This window comes from Humulus lupulus, chromosome 1 (genome assembly GCF_963169125.1).
Source record: "Humulus lupulus chromosome 1, drHumLupu1.1, whole genome shotgun sequence".
NCBI lineage: Eukaryota > Viridiplantae > Streptophyta > Magnoliopsida > Rosales > Cannabaceae > Humulus > Humulus lupulus.
Window position 1 is genome coordinate 133616226 of NC_084793.1, and position 21123 is coordinate 133637348.

The following is a 21123-nucleotide window of genomic DNA, read 5'->3' on the forward strand; positions in this document are numbered from 1 at the left end:
GAGAAGACGAGTCTTTTCACCCTCCATGATCTCGAAAGTGACGGCCTTCTCTTCTTCAAGCTTGGCATTGATCTCCTTGACCCGAGCATTTTCCTTTTCAAGCTCCACGAGCCGGGCATTCAGCTTTTCAAGCTCGGAAGACTTGGCCTTTAGTTCCTCAACTCCTGCCTCAACCTTTGCTTTTGTTGCCTTGAGCTCGTCACTCAGTTTGAGCTGAAGATCCTTCGCCTCCTGAGCAATAGACATGCTCAAGTGGACCTCGTTGTTCAGCTTATAATTGAGCTGAGCAGAGACAGCAAGAGTCTGGCATACAAAGAAATCAAATTAGCATATAAACCAAGTGTAAATACGGCTAATACTGAAAGATGAGGGAAGTTACCACAGCAGTGAGCTCGATACTCTTCTCGTAAAGTGTATTGCAGTCTCGAGCATTGTTCAAAAACTGCCAATGAGGGGCGTCAAAGCCGCTAAAGCTCTGGCCCACTCGAGACAGAATGTCCGAGCCAAGTGTAGCCCCATGGGATCCAGCAGCATTGTCAATTACATACTCATCGACGTGAGTAGAAACCGACAACTTGCGTGTTGTGGAAGCTGAGGGTTTTTTCGGAGGTGGGCCGAGCATTGAGTGAACCATGATCGAAGGGGGTTGGAGCTCGACCATAGTGGACACTTCGACCTAAGGAGTCGGTTCCACAGCCAGGCTTATAGCAGCTGGAGCTAGTGGAGGAGGAGTCTTCTCAGTCCTCTTGAGGACCTTGGCAGGTCGCTCGGACTTCCGCGAGCCCCTCGGGCGCTTACTTCTCTTGGCCCTGCCACTCTCTAGGATGTTGTCAAGGTCGGAGTCCATCTCACCTGCACATTTACACCACATTATGAGTTATCCCAAAAACAAAATAATTTGACATGATACGGACAGACAAGGGATAAAAAGACAAGTGGAGAGAAACCTAACTGGAACTCTCCTCCAAGCTTGTGCTCGGCGACCACGAAATTCCCCCATCTTCAGAAGAGGCAAGGGGAGTATCTTCCCCATAGATGGATGTCAACCTCGAAAGGTCCCTATAGTCGTTAGTCCTGTATTGGACGGCTATTTCGTTCCATACCTCGTTCAGGCTATACATGGTGTCGTATTTCCCGAGCCAGCTATCGAACATATGTACCCTCTCATCTACCCAAGACCATACATAAAAATGGTTCCTATCGTCCTTACACAATACTAATCTATCTGGCTTATGTTTTAGTAGTGAGGGAGACCACAAATTTGAGCTAAGGATGACTGTACCTTGTTCATCCGAGCCCGAGCTCGAGGCCTCGTTGTTGGCCTCGTTCCTCGATTGTGGACTCCTTCGACGTTGAGTCAGAGATGGAGGCCTCGCATCTCTCCTTGGGGGGAGGTTGCCGGTCGACTGAGGCACAAGCTCCCACCGGTCTTACTTCTTGTTGGACCAGCCAGATGTAGACTGATCCTCCCCTAAGAGCCCACATGCCCGGAGCTTGCCTTCATGTAGGAGGTAGGAGAGGGATCTCATGCCATAGGGAAGTTGGAGCAGAGTTTCTCTGTGCTCCCTCATCTCCTTGGTGGGGGTAGGGCGATGGTAGTTGGCTGGAAGATAAAACACATTTCAACTAAATACGAGCCTAAGAAAAATTCGAGCACAAAAAAGAAAGAAGTTGAGATACTTACGAATCCGTCTGAAAGAGTATAATCGAGACGGGGCTAGGCCATCTGTCAAAAAGAAGGCCTTCTTGAAATCAGGAGGGTGGTTGGGAAGATCTTCAAACATCTTCTTCTCCTTGGGATAGCTCAAGAGATAGTAGAAGCCATCTCCTCCCCGAGCTCGAGAGGGATTGCTTTTCAAGCAAAAGAGATATAAGATCTCTTTTGGTGAAGGTCCTTTCCACTTCAGCTCGTGGTACAGCGACCTCAGGGCAGACAGAACCCTGTAAGAATTGGTGTTGAGCTGGAAGGGAGCCAACCCAACAAAGTCTGTGAAGTCCTTGAAAAAAGACTTCAAGGGCAGTATCGCCCCTGCCTTCATATGCTCCTGGCTCCAAGCTGCGTATCTCAGCTTGCTGTTAGGATTTCCATCTCCTGGAGCGCGGCAACTACGCTCGTGGGAGGTCGGAGCTCGACACCTCAGCGAGCCCGATAGTCCTATACCGTGAAAGGCCAGAATATCAGCTATCTGACCTAACGACGTAACCAAGCTCCAGTAATGCTCGGCCTCAAAGAATTCTCTCCTCGGCTGCGAGGTAGAAGGTTCCCCCATCAACAAAAATTGAAGAGCGCCTGGCTTGAAGGTGATTGTCACTTTGAGCGTAGGATCAAGAGGAATCGGTCTGAGCTCGGTGTCCGGATCCGGATAAAGGGCGACCTGTAATCTTTTTCTCTTCCCTTCTTCGCCCTCGTAAATCTGACGTTGGAAGTGGTCTCGAGTGTCCTCTTTCTCACGCCTCAGTTCATGCTCCCGAATTAAGCGTTGGTTCCGAGTAAAGGGAGATTCCGGGCTCGAAGCTACTGGTGAGTAAGGAATCGCGAGCTTTGACCCCCACCACTTTCTCGAATTCTGCGGCATCTAACAAGAAAGCAAAAGGGTGAGGGCCAAGCGAACAAGAAATAAAGAGACAAATAGTACCTAAGCTCGAATGATCGTGTATTCCACCGAAAGGAAGGAAGGTGGATATGTTATGGGAAATCCCGAAATATTAGGGAAAAAAGGTGGCGGTTGCTTAAAAGGTGATTTTTTTTTTAATCGTGCATTCCTTAAAAAACCCTGATTTTGTACCTGATACCTTGATGAGCAAGATATGGTCTCTAAAATTTGAAAACCCAAGAAAGGAACCATATTTGGACCCTTTTTCGCAAAAACTGGGTTTGAACCTAATGTCTAGCAGTCGAAGTGCCCTAATCCTAGTGCATTAAACCAATGAATGGGTCGAGAATAAATCCTAATGCCCACGGCGTAACAGAAGCATAAACATACATGAAGAAAAAAAAATGTATATATAATGCAAAGAAGCCATAAACTGAAAACTTACACAATGTAATCAGTGGAAACAGAGAAATGGATGATTGAACAAGCGGTTGCAAGTGCGATCTCACTGAGTCAAAAATTCCAACGTTGCTTTGTCTTCTCGGCTTGGAGAACATGCAAGAACTGGAAAAGAAAGGCTCTGGTTTTTTCTTTCTGTAAGTTTGAATGTGAAGGAAAAATGGAGAAGACAACTGGAAACTTATTTATAGGCCCACGGGCATGTTAAAAGTTGAACCAATCTGGGCCATTGGCCAGATTCCGTATCAGATCTAACGGCCAGGGACTAGTGAAATGATAGTACCCAAAAGGAGGGCAGGCGGATAGACATGGGCAGAGTTTCAAGGCACTCAAGTACCTTGAGTGAGCAATACCCAACTGACGTGTGTCCATACTCGAGTGTGTGACGGAATAGTTCCCGAAGAAAGTAGTTCAAAAGTTTCCTTCTCATAGGATTCGAACTAATACTTTTGAGGGGGCAAAATGTTACACCCAGATTTTGAGACCCGAGATTGTGACCTCGAAAGCTGGACTAGTCAAATGTGAGCTCGAGATATCTAAAACGCATATTCATGGCCCAGATGTCAAACCCTCGGATCAAGATGGCAACCTCGAATACAGTTAACCTCGAAGTTCTTTATGAGCTCGAAAGAATTTAGCTCGGGGTATATCCGTTGTCAGGTGTCTTCGGATCAAGTAGACCGAGCTTAGCAGGAGTACAAGCTTGGAATGTAACAGCCTCGCTGGTATCTACCCGCTCCGAGCTGATCTTGGAGTAAGGCGGCTAGTTCGTAACTTATCTATAGACCTGGACCGACATGATGCTGATTGCCGACCTTGAAAGATTTAATGGGTCATCTGATGTAACGCGTTCCATGCATTTAAAGATATTTATTGTTGTAACATCCCAACATTAAAGGAGTATTAACAAGTTTGTTATTCGCCCCCTGGTCTTCAGGGGACGTTTCCTTGTATATAGGAGTTACAGTATTTAATATCATTATTTTAATTAATAAGCAGAAGTATCTTCCCGAAATATGTGGGAATGAACTTTGAAAACTCTCTATAAATAGAGAGTTCATGAACATTTGTAGAGGACGAATCTTTTGATATACTGAGAGAAATTCTGGAGAATTCATCTCCGAATGATTTCTAAAAAACTCCAAGTCTTAATAAAATACACTCGTGGACTAGGCAGAATTAATTGTTGAATTACGTAAAATTCTTGTTATTCTACCGTATTATTCATCTGCGTCATAGTTCTTATTGTTTAATTACTCTACATTTTAAGTTGACGAAAAATGACATTAACAAAATTGTTGAAACAAAACAAAATACATTATCTAGACACTTTTTATATAGAGAAATTTAGGATTCTTTTTTTTTTTTTGACAAAATATATTTAGGATTTTTTTTTAGCAAAAATATATCTAGGATTTGAAAGCGAAAGAATGGGCAGGGAGTTTTAATTCTGGATAAAATGCCACGCGTCGTACCCGCTGGGTTTCATCATGTTTCCCTACAACTTAGGGTGACCACCTACTTATCTCATCCGGCTAAATCATTACATATGGCATCCTTATTTGCCAATAAATATTTATATATAAAAATATTATTATTTTTTTTTTGAAATAAAAATATTATTTTATTTATTTAGATGATATATACAAATTATTAGTAGTGGCCATTTCCAACTCAGTTTTTATTTTTTTTAAGAGAACCAACTCAACACTTATGAGTTGATCACCAAAATAAAAATAATTATTAAATATCTAAAAACCAAAAAAAAAAATCTTTTGTCTAAATACTATTTAGTCTATTATTTTCTTTTGAAGTAAATGGATATTTCTTTTTTTTGAAAATGAATCCTTTATTCCAACAAAAAAATGGAGATTAAATTTTATGTTATATGCATGATAACTTAGTAAAATTTTTTAATATACCAACATAAGTTATTATTCTAAATATATGACAATTTCAATTTTTTAGACAAAAATATCCCTAACATTCAAACACTCATTTTATTTCTCAATCCAAACTCTCTCTCCCTAACATATCTCATTCTCTTACTTTCTCACTCTCTCTCCCATTCTAATCTTGTAGATCTCGAAAAAACATCAAAATTTAAAAAAAAATCATCTAAAATAGACATTTGAGTGAAAAAATATGAACTTCCAAAGTTTTAGTCAAATTTCAGTACAGAGCATCGATTTTGTATCGAAAAATCATCGCTTTGGCCAAAAATCAAGTTTTCATGATTGCATCGAAATATCATCGATTTTTGCATCGAAACACCTTCGATTTTGCATCGAAAAAACACCGCTTTGGCCAAAAAACAAGTTTTTATGATTGCATCGAAACACCATCGATTTTGCATCGAAAAAGCATCGTTTTGCCCAAAAATCAAGTTTTCATGATTGCATCGTAACAGCATCGATACACCATCGATTTTGCATCGAAACACCATCGATTTTGCATTGAAATTGCATCGAAAAAGCATTGTTTTTGCCAAAAATAAGTTTCATGATTGCATCGTAAGAGCATCGAAATTGCATCGATTTTGCATCGAAAATGCATTGTTTTGATGCAATTTAAATGCTTTTTTAATGGTGTTTCGATGCAATTTCAATGCAAAATCGATAGTATTTCGATGCAAAATCGATGATGTTTCGATGTTCTTGTGATGCAATCATAAAAACTTATTTTTTGGCCAAAACGATTACTTTTCGATGCAAAATCGATGGTGTTTCGATGCCAAATTGATGGTATTTCGATGCAAAATCGATGGTGCATCAATGATGTTTCGATGCAATCATAAAAACTTGATTTTTGTCCAAAACGATATTTTTTCGATGCTCTACACTGAAATTTGACGAAAACTTTGGAGATTCATATTTTTTCACTCAAATGTTAGTTTCAGATGTTTTTTTTTTATTTTGGTATTTTTTTCGAGATCTACAAGATTAGAATATTAGAGAGAGTGAGAGAATAAGAGATGTTAAAGAGAGAAAGTTTGGATTGAGAGAGAAAATAAATGTTTAAATATTAGGGATATTTTTGTCTAAAATATTAAATTCTCATATATTTTAGATAATAATTTAGGTTGGCATATTAAAAAATTTCACTAAGTTATTACACATGTAACATGAAATTTCCTTATTTAATTCTGTTATCAATCAGACCAAGTTAACTGCTTAAATAACAACTATATCATTTTTTTGACAAAAACTATTTCATTTCTTTTACAAAGATAATTATATCAGTTTTAATTTGTAAATTTTTTTTTCTTTTTTAGATAATTTTTTGAATTTTTATTTAGTAAACTATATTTTTTATAAAGAAAAATTCATAACAATTTAACATGAATTGGTATGTATTTTGGTTGACGTGGTCCAAGAGTGATATTTTTTCTTATAAAAAAAATAATAAATGAGTGTGATTGTTGATATTAGGCTTATTAATCATATGATTTCCCAGAACAAAATCAGTTTATTTGAAGAACCAAAACATTGAATTTCAATGGATGAAAATATATACGAGCTTAGCTTTGAAGTTTAACAATCAAGTGTTCGTTAAACCATGATAAAAAATGAACAAGAAGAAGAATCATTATTATCTTTATGTTATATTGATTAGTTTAATCACAATTGTTACAAATAGATTTGTTAAGGTTGAAATTATGTTGAAGTGCTTTTAATTTAATTATATAAATAACACTAATAATAATTTTTAAGGATAATTTTTATTCTCGTGTTATGTAAAGTCACCATTGTGTTTCTCTTTAAATTTTAACAGAAATATCTGCGTATGTATTGCTACTTTCCTCATAAAGTTTTGGATAAAATCACAGAGAGAAAGAGAGAGAAACTAAGAGAACAAAAGAAAAGCTCATTAGATTAGGAGTGAGAAAGCAAGCGTGTTTGAGCCTAGAGAGAGAGAGAGAGAGAGAGTTCACGAGCTCGGTTGGTCTCCCGCACCGCCTCTGCAACTGCAAAATTCAAGTATTTGCCCCCCAAAAAGAGAGAGTGAAGAAAAAGAAAGAGAATCTAAACTCATTTTAATTATCTTCAAGGGTGGCTGGAAGCTTCACGGGCCTCAACCCATCTTTGAGTCTCTTTCTTCACCCACCCTCAGCTTCTTCTTCCAATCCACTGGCTAATATCACGCCAGCTCACACTCACTACCGGTTTCTGGTTTGATCTCGACCACTGTCATGGATAGTGCTTTGCCCATTTGCCTTTCTCTCTCTATAATGTGAGAGAGAGAGCGCTTTGTGGAAGGAGTGGTTGGTTGGTCTTATTCTTTTTTTTCCCTTCTTATAAAGAGACAAGAAAGAGAAAGATGGATCGATCGACGATCACAGTTGGACCAGGCATGGACATACCGATCATGCACGATAGCGATCGCTACGAGCTTGTGCGCGATATTGGGTCGGGAAATTTTGGGGTGGCCAGGTTGATGAGAGACAAGCAGACTGACGAGCTTGTAGCCGTTAAGTACATCGAGAGAGGTGAGAAGGTCAGTGTTTAAATTACTTGATACTTCTTTTCCTTCGTTCTGTTTCTTGGTCTTTTTGGTATTTTGTATTTGAAAGATTTAATGGGTTGTTCAGCTTTTGGGTTTACAGGGTTGATATCATTATGAACTAATGGCTTGTAATGTACTTTGTTGTGTTTGAACTCCAATTTTATCTTTTTGGTATATTATTTAGTTGGTTCATTCGGTTAACCATTTTTTTAATTGGGTGTTTGAAAATATGGTTTTGTTAAAGATAAGCTCCACTTTTTGCCGCGTGTACGTAAATTGAATGGTCTTTTGGATTATAAGCTTCGAATGATTGATGGGTTCTCACTTTAGTAATCGTTTTTCTTTTAACACTGACTTCTACTTCGAGGATGACTGGATTTTGCTTATTAATTTTTTTTTCTGGGTATTGTTCATATTTGGTTTGAATTTTGACTATCTAAAGACGTTTTACGTAAATGATTATTATGGTGCTTAATCGTTTGAGTTAGTCGAGTCCATAAAGAAGAACGGAGGATACTCAATCTGGTAATAAGAATTTTTTTTCCTTAAAGATCTTTTTGTCATTAACATCAATGAATTGTCCTCCACTTGATTTTCTTGAGTTAAAATTAGCATCAGCGGAGCACAAGTTTCTATATTCCTTCGAGTAATTGATAAAGTTTTGTTTCAAAATGTTGCTTTCTCATTTGTTCTCTAACATGTTTCAGTCTAATGGTTTCGTCGCAACTTCTCTTTCTTTTTTCTTTTTTCTGAATGGAAATTTTACTAAACTAGGTGTGATCGGATGGATGAGATAGTGGATGTTCAAATAGTCAAGAAATTAGCAAAGCAGTACTTGGAACGTCTTTACAAGAGAACCATTAGTGATATGATAAAAAGAGAGATTTAACCTAGTGATTAATATTGCTGCAGAAAAAAAAAACCTAGTGATTAATATCTAAGTTTTCAACTGTCTTGTAACCTGAATCATGCTATCCCTGTTCTGTTATTGTTTTTGCTCTGAACTCGAGCAGTTTGGATTTTGAGTTTAATGGAATGCCAGAACTTTAATAAGTTTTTGACAGAGTACATGTGTTAAACTGTTTTTATAAAAATGCTTGCACAAAGGTTTTAAGTGCCTATGATATGCATTTTATTTTTTATAAGATAGTGTATAATTTAGTTGCAAGGTACTTACAAATTTTTAGGAAATTCTGGATAATTTATGATGTAGAAATAAAGATTCTTGAATTGTTTAAATCATAATTTCAGTATATCTTAAATTTCTTGAAAATTTGTGGGATGTATCTTATAACTACATTGTGCACCATTATATAAAATAAAATGGAGTTGCAACTTATTAATATAGCAAAAATACTATATGTATATATTCGTGTATATATATATAACAGTTGTATATGTATATTTATAGGCCATAGTGCACACTCCAGTTCATCATCGTAGTTATATATGTATATTTATAGTCTACAATGGTGAATCAATATTGTAGTAGTTCACAGTTATAACCTTGTTTTTTTTTACATGATGGTATTCATTGTAGTTATATTTTTAAAAATTTTTAAATAATTTAGAATGTCGAAAACATGGTCCAAATAAAATATGAAGCTCATAATAATACTATAAGTCTAGAATTGTGTTTTCGACAACCTAAACTATTAAGAATTTTCTAAAAATAACTTGTAGGATGTTTATTGTGACTACAATAAACACCATCGTTAAAAAAAACTAAAAACCTAAGATCATAACTTATCTACATATGTAAAATTGTATAATTCACTGTGATAATGCATAAAAAGTGTGCTCTATATTTATATAACAAAAATGGTTAATAATTCTCTTGGTCACAATCTAATTGAAATGACAATTTTTAGACTCATAATGCGAAGAACTTTAAAAGTCTATATTAAATATAAAAAAAAAAAAAAACAGCAGTAGTTATTCGTGATATAGCAATATAGGCAGGATATTATGTCATGTGATCAGTCAATATTTGTGCTGATGTGACAGCTGAGGCCTGATGGTTTCGAATTATCTTGACATGGCATGTAATGGACACTACTTGCTGAATGCTCATCGGTCTCTATGTTGTAGGCCAGTGACTGACTTCAACGCTTTTAGTCGGTGCTTCTGTTCATTCTTCATTTTTAGTCGCAAATTTACCTACTTGTGAATTGTGTGACAGATAGACGAAAATGTACGGAGGGAAATTATAAATCACAGGTCATTGAGGCATCCCAACATTGTCCGGTTCAAAGAGGTAAGTTTTTAAATGTGTTATCACAAATGAGCCTCTTTATGTGAATTTGATGAAATGTATGTATGTAGGTCATTTTAACACCAACCCATCTGGCCATTGTAATGGAATATGCATCTGGAGGAGAGCTATTTGAACGAATATGCAATGCTGGAAGATTCAGTGAGGATGAGGTTCCTATCCAGTGCATTGTTTTTGTTTCCAGCAGCAGCCACGACTTCTTTCTAATGTATGTTGTCTTGGGCTGCAGGCACGCTTCTTCTTCCAACAGCTTATATCAGGAGTGAGCTACTGTCATGCAATGGTATTTGAGAGCCTTCTACCATTCTGTCTTATTTTTTTCTTTTTCTTTTTGCCTTTTTTTTGGAGCTTGGAATCTTTGTTCTAGTTATCAATACACCCAGAAGATGACTTTTCCTATGTTGCACTTACAATCAAGCAAGTATGCCATCGTGATCTGAAATTGGAGAACACATTGTTGGATGGAAGCCCAGCTCCACGTTTGAAAATTTGTGACTTTGGATACTCAAAGGTATTTGTTAATTATATTTTGCTTTTATTTTCATTGGAGCTATGCATCTACATAAATCCCTGGCGTTTATGCTTGAAAGAACATTTTCAAGTAAAACTTTGGAAGATGGTTACGTGACTATATGCTCATGCATGGTGAAATACATTTTTCTTGTTGATGCTATTTCCTTCTGGTTAGAAGAAATTTCGTGGAACTATCTACTTCTTCTTGCGTGTAATATTTGTTATTATGGCATTCTCTCTTTTTCTTCCTTAACATTGTCATTCTCTGTTAATGTTGGTTTGGATCAATAGTAAATGACATGTAATCAAATTCTGTTTTGGTTTCTCAGTCCTCAGTGCTGCATTCACAACCAAAATCAACTGTTGGTACCCCTGCGTATATTGCACCTGAAGTGTTACTTAAGAAAGAATATGATGGCAAGGTAAGTTTATTTTTTATCTTTTGGAAACATTCCCTATTTGATGACATGTTATGTAATCATCCTTGTTATAGGCTTTTAGCTATATTACATATTTTTTTGAAGGCATATTACGATTGGAAGATTAGAGTCAGTTTTAAAATTACTCATCCTTACTAAGTTTCTTGTGCATTTTCTTGCCATGACCTCGAGCACCTGGCTCTTGTTGATACCTCCAGAAAATGAGCCCCAAAAGATTGTGCTGGGCTTCTGGCTACACCACTAATCAGATTGATTCTGATCTTTTTTTAAACTAGTAGTCTTCTTTCTTTTCTCCTTTCTTTGGGTAACCTAGAAAAATGGACATTTGATGGGTCTAGGAGTTTCTGCATTAAAATTTCATTTGTTGGATAAAGTGCCTTGAATAAGTATTATGGATATGCCAAAAGATGTGTTTATTACTCTACTCTTGTGAAGGCTTCCCTCTGTTTCTCTGAATAATATGGAGTTGACCTTCGACATGGTGATTATAATGCCTTGTCACTTTTTTTTCTTCATTCAAACCAGATTGCTGATGTGTGGTCTTGTGGGGTGACTTTATATGTCATGTTGGTGGGTGCATACCCTTTTGAGGACCCAGAGGAGCCTAAAAATTTCCGCAAGACAATACATGTAAGTTTAAGTGTTCAATAGTTATATAAATGTTATTTTTAACTACTTTCCTTCACTGAACCGACTTGTGTTTGTGCAGCGAATCTTGAATGTTCAGTACTCAGTACCTGACTATGTTCATATATCTCCAGAGTGCTGCCATCTGATCTCAAGGATTTTTGTAGCTGACCCTGCAAAGGTCTGTGTAATTGATTATATTGTGCTTGAATCACCTTGCTGCTAATTGAATAAAATTGTTCATTAGTCTCCTTAGGTTTCTGTATTCCCAAATTCACTTGGAATTTTGAAATGGTATGACTCCTGATAATGCATGGTAGGATTTATTTTACTGACCTTTGTCACCTCTCCTAAAAAAACAACACATAGAGACTGGTTGATTTCAAAGAAGAAACTATAGAATTCTGCAGGATAGGTTGCTCTCCTTATTCTATTTAACTCTCAAATAAATAAGAGAATGGACCTTCTAATTTAAGTTTCCTTGGATGTCACTTTGCAACAGAGGATAACCATTCCTGAGATCAGGAACCACGAGTGGTTTCTGAAGAATCTTCCAGCTGATCTCGTAGATGAAAATACAACGAACAACCAGTTCGATGAAGCCGATCAACCGATGCAAAGTATTGATGAAATTATGCAGATAATTTCTGAGGCCACATTACCCGCAGCTGGTGCCAACAGCCTCAACCAGTACCTTACTGGCAGTCTGGACATTGATGAAGACATGGAAGATGATTTGGAGACAGATCCTGAACTGGACATCGACAGCAGCGGAGAGATAGTTTATGCAATGTGATTGTTAGAAAGACTAGGCCTCCAACGCTTGCCCCTGAAATTTTTACTCCATCTTCTATGTCAAGTCTTCAGATATGTGAAAAGGCGTAAAGGGTTTTCAGTACTTGCATTGTACTGAAGTGATTCTTTGGTTTGCAATGTCAAACTCAGTAAGAATCCAGCATTCCAACTCGTCTTTCTGCTTGTGGTTTCTTTTACAATGCCTGCTTCTTCTATTACTATTTTTTTTATCACTGTTCTGCCACTGCTATGAAGTGTTTATGTGTACTATTATTTCCCACTTCTGCTTGTGGCATAAGAAAACCTAAAATGGGGTTACTGTTACTATAAAATGTATCATTAGTTAAACAGCCTTCTGTATTTGGTACTAGTTTTTTTTTTTTTTTTTGCCCTTCCAGTTACCGATTTTGTGGAGCTTTCAGTAGCGTAGGCAAAATACCATATGATATTTTCTCACCATATCTCGGTCAACTTCGTATCATGGCGAATTACGAGTACAAAGAAAATACGTACAGACCAATAAAACAGGAGAAATAAATTGTCCCCAACAACTATTGTGGTGAAGATTGGAATGAAAAACAAAATACAAACGGTCAGCTACTTGTTTGATCAAAATCTCTTATGAAGTGTGGAAGTGCAAGTATTTTTAAAAGTTTTTGTGCCACTGCTTTTAGTCCAACAGCCTTCAATAAAAAATAGCATTTGCTTTTTTAATAGGAAAGTCTAAGCATACAAAAAGGTACCAGTTACATTGGAGATGGATTGATCATTTAAGTTTCATAGACCTAATATAATCTGGCTATAAATAAGAGAAAAAGTGGATGAAAGCTCAAAAGTGAAATATCAAGTTCACTCTTAAGAGCACGAGCTCCAAAGATGGCTTGATCAGTTAAAAAACATCCACTCTCTTCTGCCTGATTTGGGATAAAGTCCAAGGCAATCAATGTTATACAAGGTATATGAGAGTATTACCAAAAGTGAATCACAAATGAAGCACCTAAATTAGAGAGAACATTCATAACCACCACCAACTTCAGGTTTGAGCATCGGCACTTTCCTGCACAGCAGGAGCTGAGCCAACTCCATCTGAATTTCCATCAGTTGCTCTTTGAGCTCCATGCACTGACGAGTGTGCAAATCCATTTGTTGCTAGCTGTTCCTGAGATTGTTGCTCAATTTTTTGCCCTCCTTGACCAGAGGAATTAGTTTCCTGGACATAACTGGCTTGTGTTGGAGCTGATTGAGCATATCCTGCCTCTCCATAGCCTGGGTGGGTCGCAGCAGAAGCTACCTGAGGCTGCTGACCTCCGTAAGTCTGGTAATAACTTTGATCGTAAACTGGCTGTTGGCTTGTGTTGCTTGGGTAAGACCAGTAACCAGTCTGATGATTATACGTTGGTGCTGGGTGAGCAGTTTGAGAGGAAGATGTTCCGTCGTAGTTTGATGGCACTGGAGGTGGTCCATATGCTGAGCTCACGTACGGGTTTGGCTGATCAGAAACTGGGACCTGACTTGAGATATTTTGTTCATAGTTTGAAGGCTGCTGTGAGTAGCTCTGATCATAACCGTGGCTCCCATGAGGATTCTGATTGTAGGTGTAGCTAGGATTTGATGGAGCAGAGCCAACCTGAGCTTGTTGTCCATAATAGTCATATCCACTGCTCTGCTGAGGTTGTTGAGAAACAGTAGACTGGCTTGACTGATCCCAACCCGGTACTGAGGTAGCATAGTTACCATAGTATGAGGCAGGTGCAGGAGGTTGTACATAGCTTCCAGATTGTGCGTACCCATACTGAGGTTGTTGAACTGGTGGTGCAACCCAATTTCCAGCAGGGGGGTAAGCTGGCTGCATGTAGTTATTTGCTCCAGGAGGATTCACTAAGCGTTTCTGCAGGAATTATCACTCACGTGAGATATGCAACTAAAAACATTAAAACCAAACTAAAATCAATTTTTGGTCATGTGTTCTGTTAAGGCATCTCCTTTTTTTTTTCTTTTTGTGATGTATCTGTTTCATGTCCTCTTTCATACACAACAGAAAGAGTAATATTATAGGACAAAATCAACTTTAAATAGGGTAACGATAAGTAAATATGATTTGCTAATTGCTTTCGTGAAAAGAATTTTTTTTATTAACCTTATGCTTTCTGGTCCATAAATGCAAGCAAAAATGGAAACGCTTTCCACATGTTGAGCAATTAGAATAAAAACAGCTAAACCAAGAGTAACAAAATCTTCTGATATTAGCATAAAAATATTTAACCATATCACCAATAATTTTTCACGATGTCACAGAATACTGAAAAAGACTGAAATAGTGCTGTATATCATAAAAGTATCCAATGGACAATTGTTAACTCACCCCACTGATTACTTCATTGACCAATTCTTTAGCTGAATCAATTTGCTCTTCTGATCCATCTATATACACATTTCTCTCCGTTGAGGTATCGCCAGGAGGAAGGTGCAATGGTACAATCTGAAAGGATTACAAATGATCACCAACCACTACATTGTGTAAAATAGAAAAATTGGCACGCATGGCCTTCCCAGTAGACAACTCAATTTCCAAATAGTGTGAATTCCAGTGTGTATATATCTGAACTCGTGAAACCCCCAAAAGAAGCAGGTATAATAAAATTAAGTGCATAAGAGTCAAAAGCGAATTTGAAGTGATTTTGATATCCATTTCAACAGCGACACTTATCCCACTATATCAAGTCATTCCAGAGACATAATTACCAGTTAACTTTTCTCAACATAGAAAACAGACAAATTTAACTAAATAAAAAAACAAAAGAAGCTAAAAGGTTTACAGATCTATGCAATTCTTTATTGCCTCAAAATTTCAAAACCTGAATACGAGCCCCTGACTTGCTTTGCATATTCCTTATAGTCTCGCCACCCTTGCCAATGAGCAAAGCAACCTACGAACAAAAATGTGAATTAAGATCGCTTGTCTAAACATCAATAATAATAAAAAGACAAACTTTTTACCTTGTTATTAGGAACTTTCATGATAAATTGTCCTGCTCCAGGCTGAACTGGGTTCGCTCCATGATTTGCTGATGGAGCAGAGTTCCCTGTATCTGTCTGTTCCAACAATGTTGCGAACCAAATTGTAGCGAGCAAACCATTTGGATCATCAAACAATAACATCAATGCACAAAGCATTACTATACCTGTGATATCACATCATTAATAAGTTGTTCTGCTCTACTAATCTGTTCGGATGTCCCCGTCAATTCCACATCTCTTGAGAGAGAATAAGGATCAGCCTCCGAGTCCCTAGTAATCTGAATTTTTGCTCCCGACTGACTTTGTAAATATTTAATCGTTTCTCCTCCTTTCCCAATAATCAGCCCCACCTGCTTAACAAAATTCTACAGAATCAAACTCTTACCGATATCATGCTAATGACGAGTTAGCAGAGCAGCTAGATAGTGATAAAGTACCTTGCCATTTGGAATACTTATTTTCTTGCCTGGGCCTTGAGAACCCTGATATTGTCCTGTTTGAGCAACAAAAGGAACTGAACCAACGTTGTGAGGGGTCAGCTTTATCGCTTTAACAGTAAAATAATCCCAAATATATATTAAAAATATGAATGAAATCGATACTTCTTTTTTCGTCTTTTCCTCTAAAGAGAATCTTCAACCATATTCCGCATACACAAACTTCAATAATTTTTTAGTAAATCGCAGAATGTAATGATTTCAAATGACCAAACACAGGAACCAAAACAAAAACAAAAAATCCACAAAATTCTTTTGAATGTACGGGTTAACATAGAGTAATTAAAAAAAACATATGAAGGTCAATCGAAGATAGGGCTAAATAGCTAACGTGTAAATAAATTGAAGTGAAAGAGATTTAAAAAAAAAAAACAGAATCCCTAGAAATGTCTCGAATAGGAAAAATATATTACCAGGAAAGGGAGGGTTGGAAGAGACAGAGTCAGAGTAGGGGAGAGGTTCAACGGAGTTAGAGTCATCTGTGTCCAGTCGAGGGCGCTTTGACTCAGCATTACTGACGAGTCGGGCGGCGATTTCTTGAGCTTTCTGCTTGGCGAGGAGGATGTTTTCGTCGAGCTTTCGCTTGGTACTGTTGTCTAAGGGAGGAGAATCTTGTTGAGCATGTTCTCCTTGGTCTTCTTTCATGGCGTGACGGTGGTGGTGGTTGAGCTCACTGCTTAAACAAACAGACAAAGATATATGAAGAAGAAGAAGAGGGAAACCACAACTCTACATTTTCAGCGTAGAAGATTACATATTACACTACCTCATAGGGCTTGAATTTGGGAAGTCATTCATCCTTCTTTCACGACGTCGTTTCAATCTTCTTGTTTTTTTCTTTCTTTTAGTTAAAAAAAAAATCTAAATCTAATCTAAAAATAACCAAATGCATTTTATAAGAACAAAAGTACCCTCAGATTTATATATATTTGTAAATATAATTTATTAAATTAATTAGAAAAATATAAATCAAAAATAAATTAATAAAAATTATATTTGTTATTTTTTATGTATTTGTAATCAATTTTTTTTTTTTAAATTTTATTTCTTTTAGGATTGAATTTTATTAATTTTAAATTGTAAGTTTTGTTAATGAATTTTATATCTCTTCTATATAATAAGTGTGTAGATAATGAAATTTTTTTGTTTTGACAGTTTTTTATTTTTTTAATGGAATACTCTTATATTTAACATAATATTCTTATATTTAACGGTAGTTTGTAAACACTTAAAATAAAATAAATAATTAAAAAAATGAAATAGGATATTTTTGAGATATTTTACCATGATAATTATTTAAAAATAATAAATAATTAAACAAATTGAAATAGCTTATTTTCATATATTTTACAATGATAATTATTTTAAAATAATAAATAATTAAACAAATTAAAATATGATATTTTTGAGATATTTTAGAATAATAATTATTTAAAAATAATAAAATCATATATTTTATAACTTAAATAAAATTTAATTAAACTTAAACTTAAACTCACTTATTATAATAATATATGTTGACCCTCGATTTGGCCAACGACACTGAGTCAAATATACGACAAAAGATAAGACGACAATTAAGAATTTAACCTAATGGTAAAGAAGAAAACACCAAGGATTTATATTGGTTCGGCCCCAAAGAATGGTAATGACATACGTCCACTTAGTGTTATTATTAATATTGAATCTCAAAGTCGTGATCAAAGAACTAGGGTTCTTAAGTTTCACAAACCTTGGGAGAATTACAATCAAACGATGGATAATCACACTATAGCTTTTTCTCTCCATACTCAGGAAAAAGATTCAGAGATCAAAAGTCTCCTCCTTGAGCTATTTCATGCATATTTATAGGCTCAAGGAGGGTTACATGGGCCAATGGGCCTTTAACTTTCCTTAATAACCACGTATCAAGGTAATAAAAAGGAAATATTCAATGCAATTATTATAGGATTACAATCTTAGAAGTAAATAAATCAAATTATACGACCAGCCTAGTCGTATCTAATAGTTAAGCCTGACGAAGTGATGTGCCTCTGGTCGATAGTCGAACAGCACTTCCGCCACGTGTCAACCACGTGTGAGAAATCCTTGCCACGTCATCAGCGCCCGTTTTTTTGGTAAACATTTGCCCCCCAAGTTTATTTATTGTGACCAACAATAAGTAAACTTAGGAAACCGACATTTCGCTTACTCCACGAAACCTGTCAGAGCCGCTCATGCCCTCGTAGAAAAAGCAATTAATCATGTCTAATCAAGCCTTTTCGGTTTCCCAAAAACTTGTCTGGCGGCTATTACACTTCCCCATACTCCGAAAAAAGTAATTCATGATTACCTCTTTTTTCATGTCGCAGTCACTATATATAATACCCCAAATCCATATTCTTACTTTTTACTTTTCACTCGTCATCTTCTTGTCAAGAACTCCTAAGAACCTCGACTTTCAGAGCCCAAAAAATTTGAGGAGCTTCCATCGCTCTTGTAAGGATCTGTCGCTCGGACGTTCGAAGCTCTTGTTTCAGACCCCTCTTTTCATCCAAGTAAGTTTTACGAACCTCTTGGACGTTTGAGATGCCATGCAAAACTGTTTTTTATGTATTCAAACCTGTGTTCTTGACTGAAACTGCTTTGGGGTAATGGGCATACTGATCGATGCTTGATAGGGAAGTGAAATAATGTTGTATAGGAGTTAAGAGCCAGTTTGATAGTCGAGATCGTAGACTTAGGGCGTAAAATCGAAGCAAAATTCAATTTTTAGGCTAGTTGAAAAACTGGGTTTTTCCCACCCTCTCGGAGTTGAAAAAGTTTTCTCTAAAAAACTTTTTACTTCCACTTTTCAATCTGTTTCTCAAACTGCTCGTATAAAACTTAGTGTTTTTGCTAGAATGTTGTTGGCCGTATAAAAGCTTAACTTTTATACGCGAGCAACGTTATTCTAACTCTCAACACGGATTTTTAGGCTTTACGTTCTCATCTCCCCTTTATCTGTTTGCAGCTTTTCATGCAAGATCCGTGGGGAGGTGAGAGACCCATCGACGACGATTTGCTAGCTCAATTGCTCAAGGACGAGGAGCAACCGTCGTTACTAATACCTGATATTCCCTTTTCTCGTGCCACTTCAAACACTCCATCGACCCTCATCCAAAATATGGGTTGAGCAAAATCTAAAGCCCAAAAAAAAAGAAACCTTCCAATCAGCTTGCTCCTCGGGCTGAAATTCCCTCGACCAGTGGTCGAGAAAGAAATATTCCCAACTCTAGTATCCAAACTCACGCTCAACTTTGAAATGCCATTCAACCAGATGTTGAATGGTATGTCGCCCCTTCTAGCCGAGTAACAATTAGGATGATTACGAATTATATTAAAAAATACAGACTTCCTGGGGTAACCTTAGTTCAACCCACCAAGGACCAAAGGGAAAACTTGCCTGGAGGCGCTTTCAGCGCCTGGTCGAGGTATTGCATCGAGGTAGGAGCTATCCTGCCTCTTCACCCTTTCTTCCAAGGAGTGGCCAACTATTTTGGGGTCACTCCTTTTCAAATAACCCCTAATGGATATAGAATGCTCTCGGCACTCTATATCCTCTATATCCATAAGAAATGGCCTATCCCCACACCACACGATGTCAACTATCTGTTCGACCTAAAATCCAACCCCAACTAGGAAAACACGGGGTTCTTCCACTTCTGTCACCAGGAAACGTCCCGTACTTTCCTGAGTGACACAACTTTTATTTCTAATGTGGGGAGGTACCACCTTGAGTACTTCCTGACTACGGACATGGTTGCCAACAATCTAGCCTTCACCCAAGGAGGTAATACTTTAACACCCCTGGTCATTTATTTTTCTTTAATTTTTTCTTACACTTTCCGTAGATTTTTAGCGCCTTTCAGGCCCATGGTTGCGACCAGACCCTACTCCAAACATCGAGGTTCGATCAGCCCTCTTGGGAAGTATGACTGACATGGAGAAGAGCGTCAAGCATCTGGTCACAGAGGCTAACCTTAGGCTGGTCGGGCTTTTGGCTCCTCACCAGGATGTGAGGGAGTCAACAACGGGAAGTGCCACTGACGAGGAGATTCCCGAGCAACACTCAGACGTGTCACAACCTCAAAGGAGGAGGACGGCTGGAGTGACAATCAAGGAACCCTCTAGCATCCCGCGAGCTACCGCTCCCCCCGCCCCACTGGGAAAGGGAAAAAGGAAAGCCACCAAACCTCCCACTCCCATCGACAAATCTTTAGATGAGAACAGTACTGATCTCTCGCTCTTAGATAGTTTTCTAATTCCCTGTCACTTATTTGACGGGGACGACAACTTTAAGTATACTCCAAACTTAAGTTCAGATTTCTTCCAGGCAGTAAGTAGCTCAGTAAGTAATGTAGCGACCAGTATTTGTAGCACGGGTACTTTACTTATAATCTCTTTACTTTTATTTTTATTTCTGCCTATATATCTTGTCTCACTGCTTGTGTTGTTTCTTTTTGTGCAAATATGTCATCTGAAGACGTGTTCGAGCATTACAAAGCTGCCGCTGCATCTTCAGGCAAGAAGAAAGACAACAAAAGGACTCGCGGGGAGAGCAGTAAAACCGCCTCAAAGAAGGCCCAAGCCGAGGACTAGGGGTGGCAATTTGGGTCACGACACGATGACACGACACGACACGATTAAGGTAAACACGAACACAACACGTTTAATAATTGTGTCGTGTTCGTGTTTGAGTTTTTGACACATTTAATAATCGTGTCGTGTTTGTGTTTACCTTAATCGTGTTGTGTCATAATCGTGTCAGACACGATAACACGAATACTTTACATAGGTTTTATGATTTTTTTCGTATAATTATGATTAATCGTGTCATAATCGTGTTATCGTGTTCGTGTCGTGTTGACCCGTTTAATAATCGTGTCGTGTTCGTATTTTTGACACGTTTAATAATCGTGTCATGTTCGTGTTTACCTTAATCGTGTCGTGTCATAATCGTGTCGACACGAATCTGACACATTTACACGAATTACCACCCCTACCGAGGACCCTTCAGCCACTGTCCCTTCGAAGGAGAACACGCCACCTCCATCGCCACTCGAGCAGCCAACCTCAATTCCTCCGGTCAAAAAGGTTGATCTCCGAGGGTTAAGCTCGATGACATTGCTGGCTAAGGATGAGGCTAACCAAGATGGTGAGCTCGTGATGTTGGTTGATCTCGACAGTATGTTCGAAGTCGATAGTCCAATTTGAACGTGGTTGTTGTTAGGAAATCCCTATTTCTTGGGGATTTATTATAATCTGATGATAAATCCCGATTATCATGGGAAATTATGTAATTAATGCATTTATTTGTATTATTTCAAATTTGAATTGTAACTTCCCGAAATAAAAGGGAGGATATTTTGTTAACCAGT

The 21123-nt window shown here is 37.5% G+C and overlaps 2 protein-coding genes across 2 annotated transcripts; one reads left to right on the top strand and one right to left on the bottom strand.

Moving 5' to 3' along the window:
* The first annotated feature begins 6853 nt into the window (after positions 1-6853).
* On the top strand, positions 6854-12569 carry LOC133798028 (serine/threonine-protein kinase SRK2E). Its single transcript, XM_062236202.1, has 9 exons — positions 6854-7550; positions 9742-9816; positions 9885-9986; positions 10064-10117; positions 10253-10345; positions 10677-10769; positions 11313-11417; positions 11497-11595; positions 11917-12569. The coding sequence occupies exons 1-9, from the start codon at positions 7374-7376 to the stop codon at positions 12208-12210; spliced, it is 1092 nt and encodes a 363-aa protein (XP_062092186.1). The 5' UTR covers positions 6854-7373; the 3' UTR covers positions 12211-12569.
* Positions 12570-12893: 324 nt separating this feature from the next.
* LOC133798020 (uncharacterized) lies at positions 12894-16472 on the bottom strand. The gene is made up of 7 exons (XM_062236192.1): positions 16138-16472; positions 15665-15741; positions 15392-15577; positions 15207-15302; positions 15065-15136; positions 14572-14688; positions 12894-14097 (listed from the first exon to the last, which is right to left on the bottom strand). Exons 1-7 carry the CDS (start codon positions 16367-16369, stop codon positions 13243-13245), a joined length of 1635 nt encoding a protein of 544 aa, XP_062092176.1. The 5' UTR covers positions 16370-16472; the 3' UTR covers positions 12894-13242.
* Between the last annotated feature and the right edge of the window lie 4651 nt (positions 16473-21123).

Bases quoted from the DNA above. Each gene is read 5' to 3' on its own strand.
- LOC133798028 (XM_062236202.1), top strand. From the start codon at position 7,374: ATGGATCGATCGACGATCACAGTTGGACCAGGCATGGACATACCGATC. The intron at 10,346-10,676 runs GTATTTGTTAAT...TTGGTTTCTCAG, and splicing joins GTGACTTTGGATACTCAAAG to TCCTCAGTGCTGCATTCACA. The intron at 11,418-11,496 runs GTAAGTTTAAGT...GTGTTTGTGCAG, and splicing joins ATTTCCGCAAGACAATACAT to CGAATCTTGAATGTTCAGTA.
- LOC133798020 (XM_062236192.1), bottom strand. From the start codon at position 16,369: ATGAAAGAAGACCAAGGAGAACATGCTCAACAAGATTCTCCTCCCTTA. The intron at 15,578-15,664 runs GTACTTTATCAC...TTTGTTAAGCAG, and splicing joins TAAGTATTCCAAATGGCAAG to GTGGGGCTGATTATTGGGAA. The intron at 15,137-15,206 runs GTAAAAAGTTTG...TTTTGTTCGTAG, and splicing joins TGAAAGTTCCTAATAACAAG to GTTGCTTTGCTCATTGGCAA.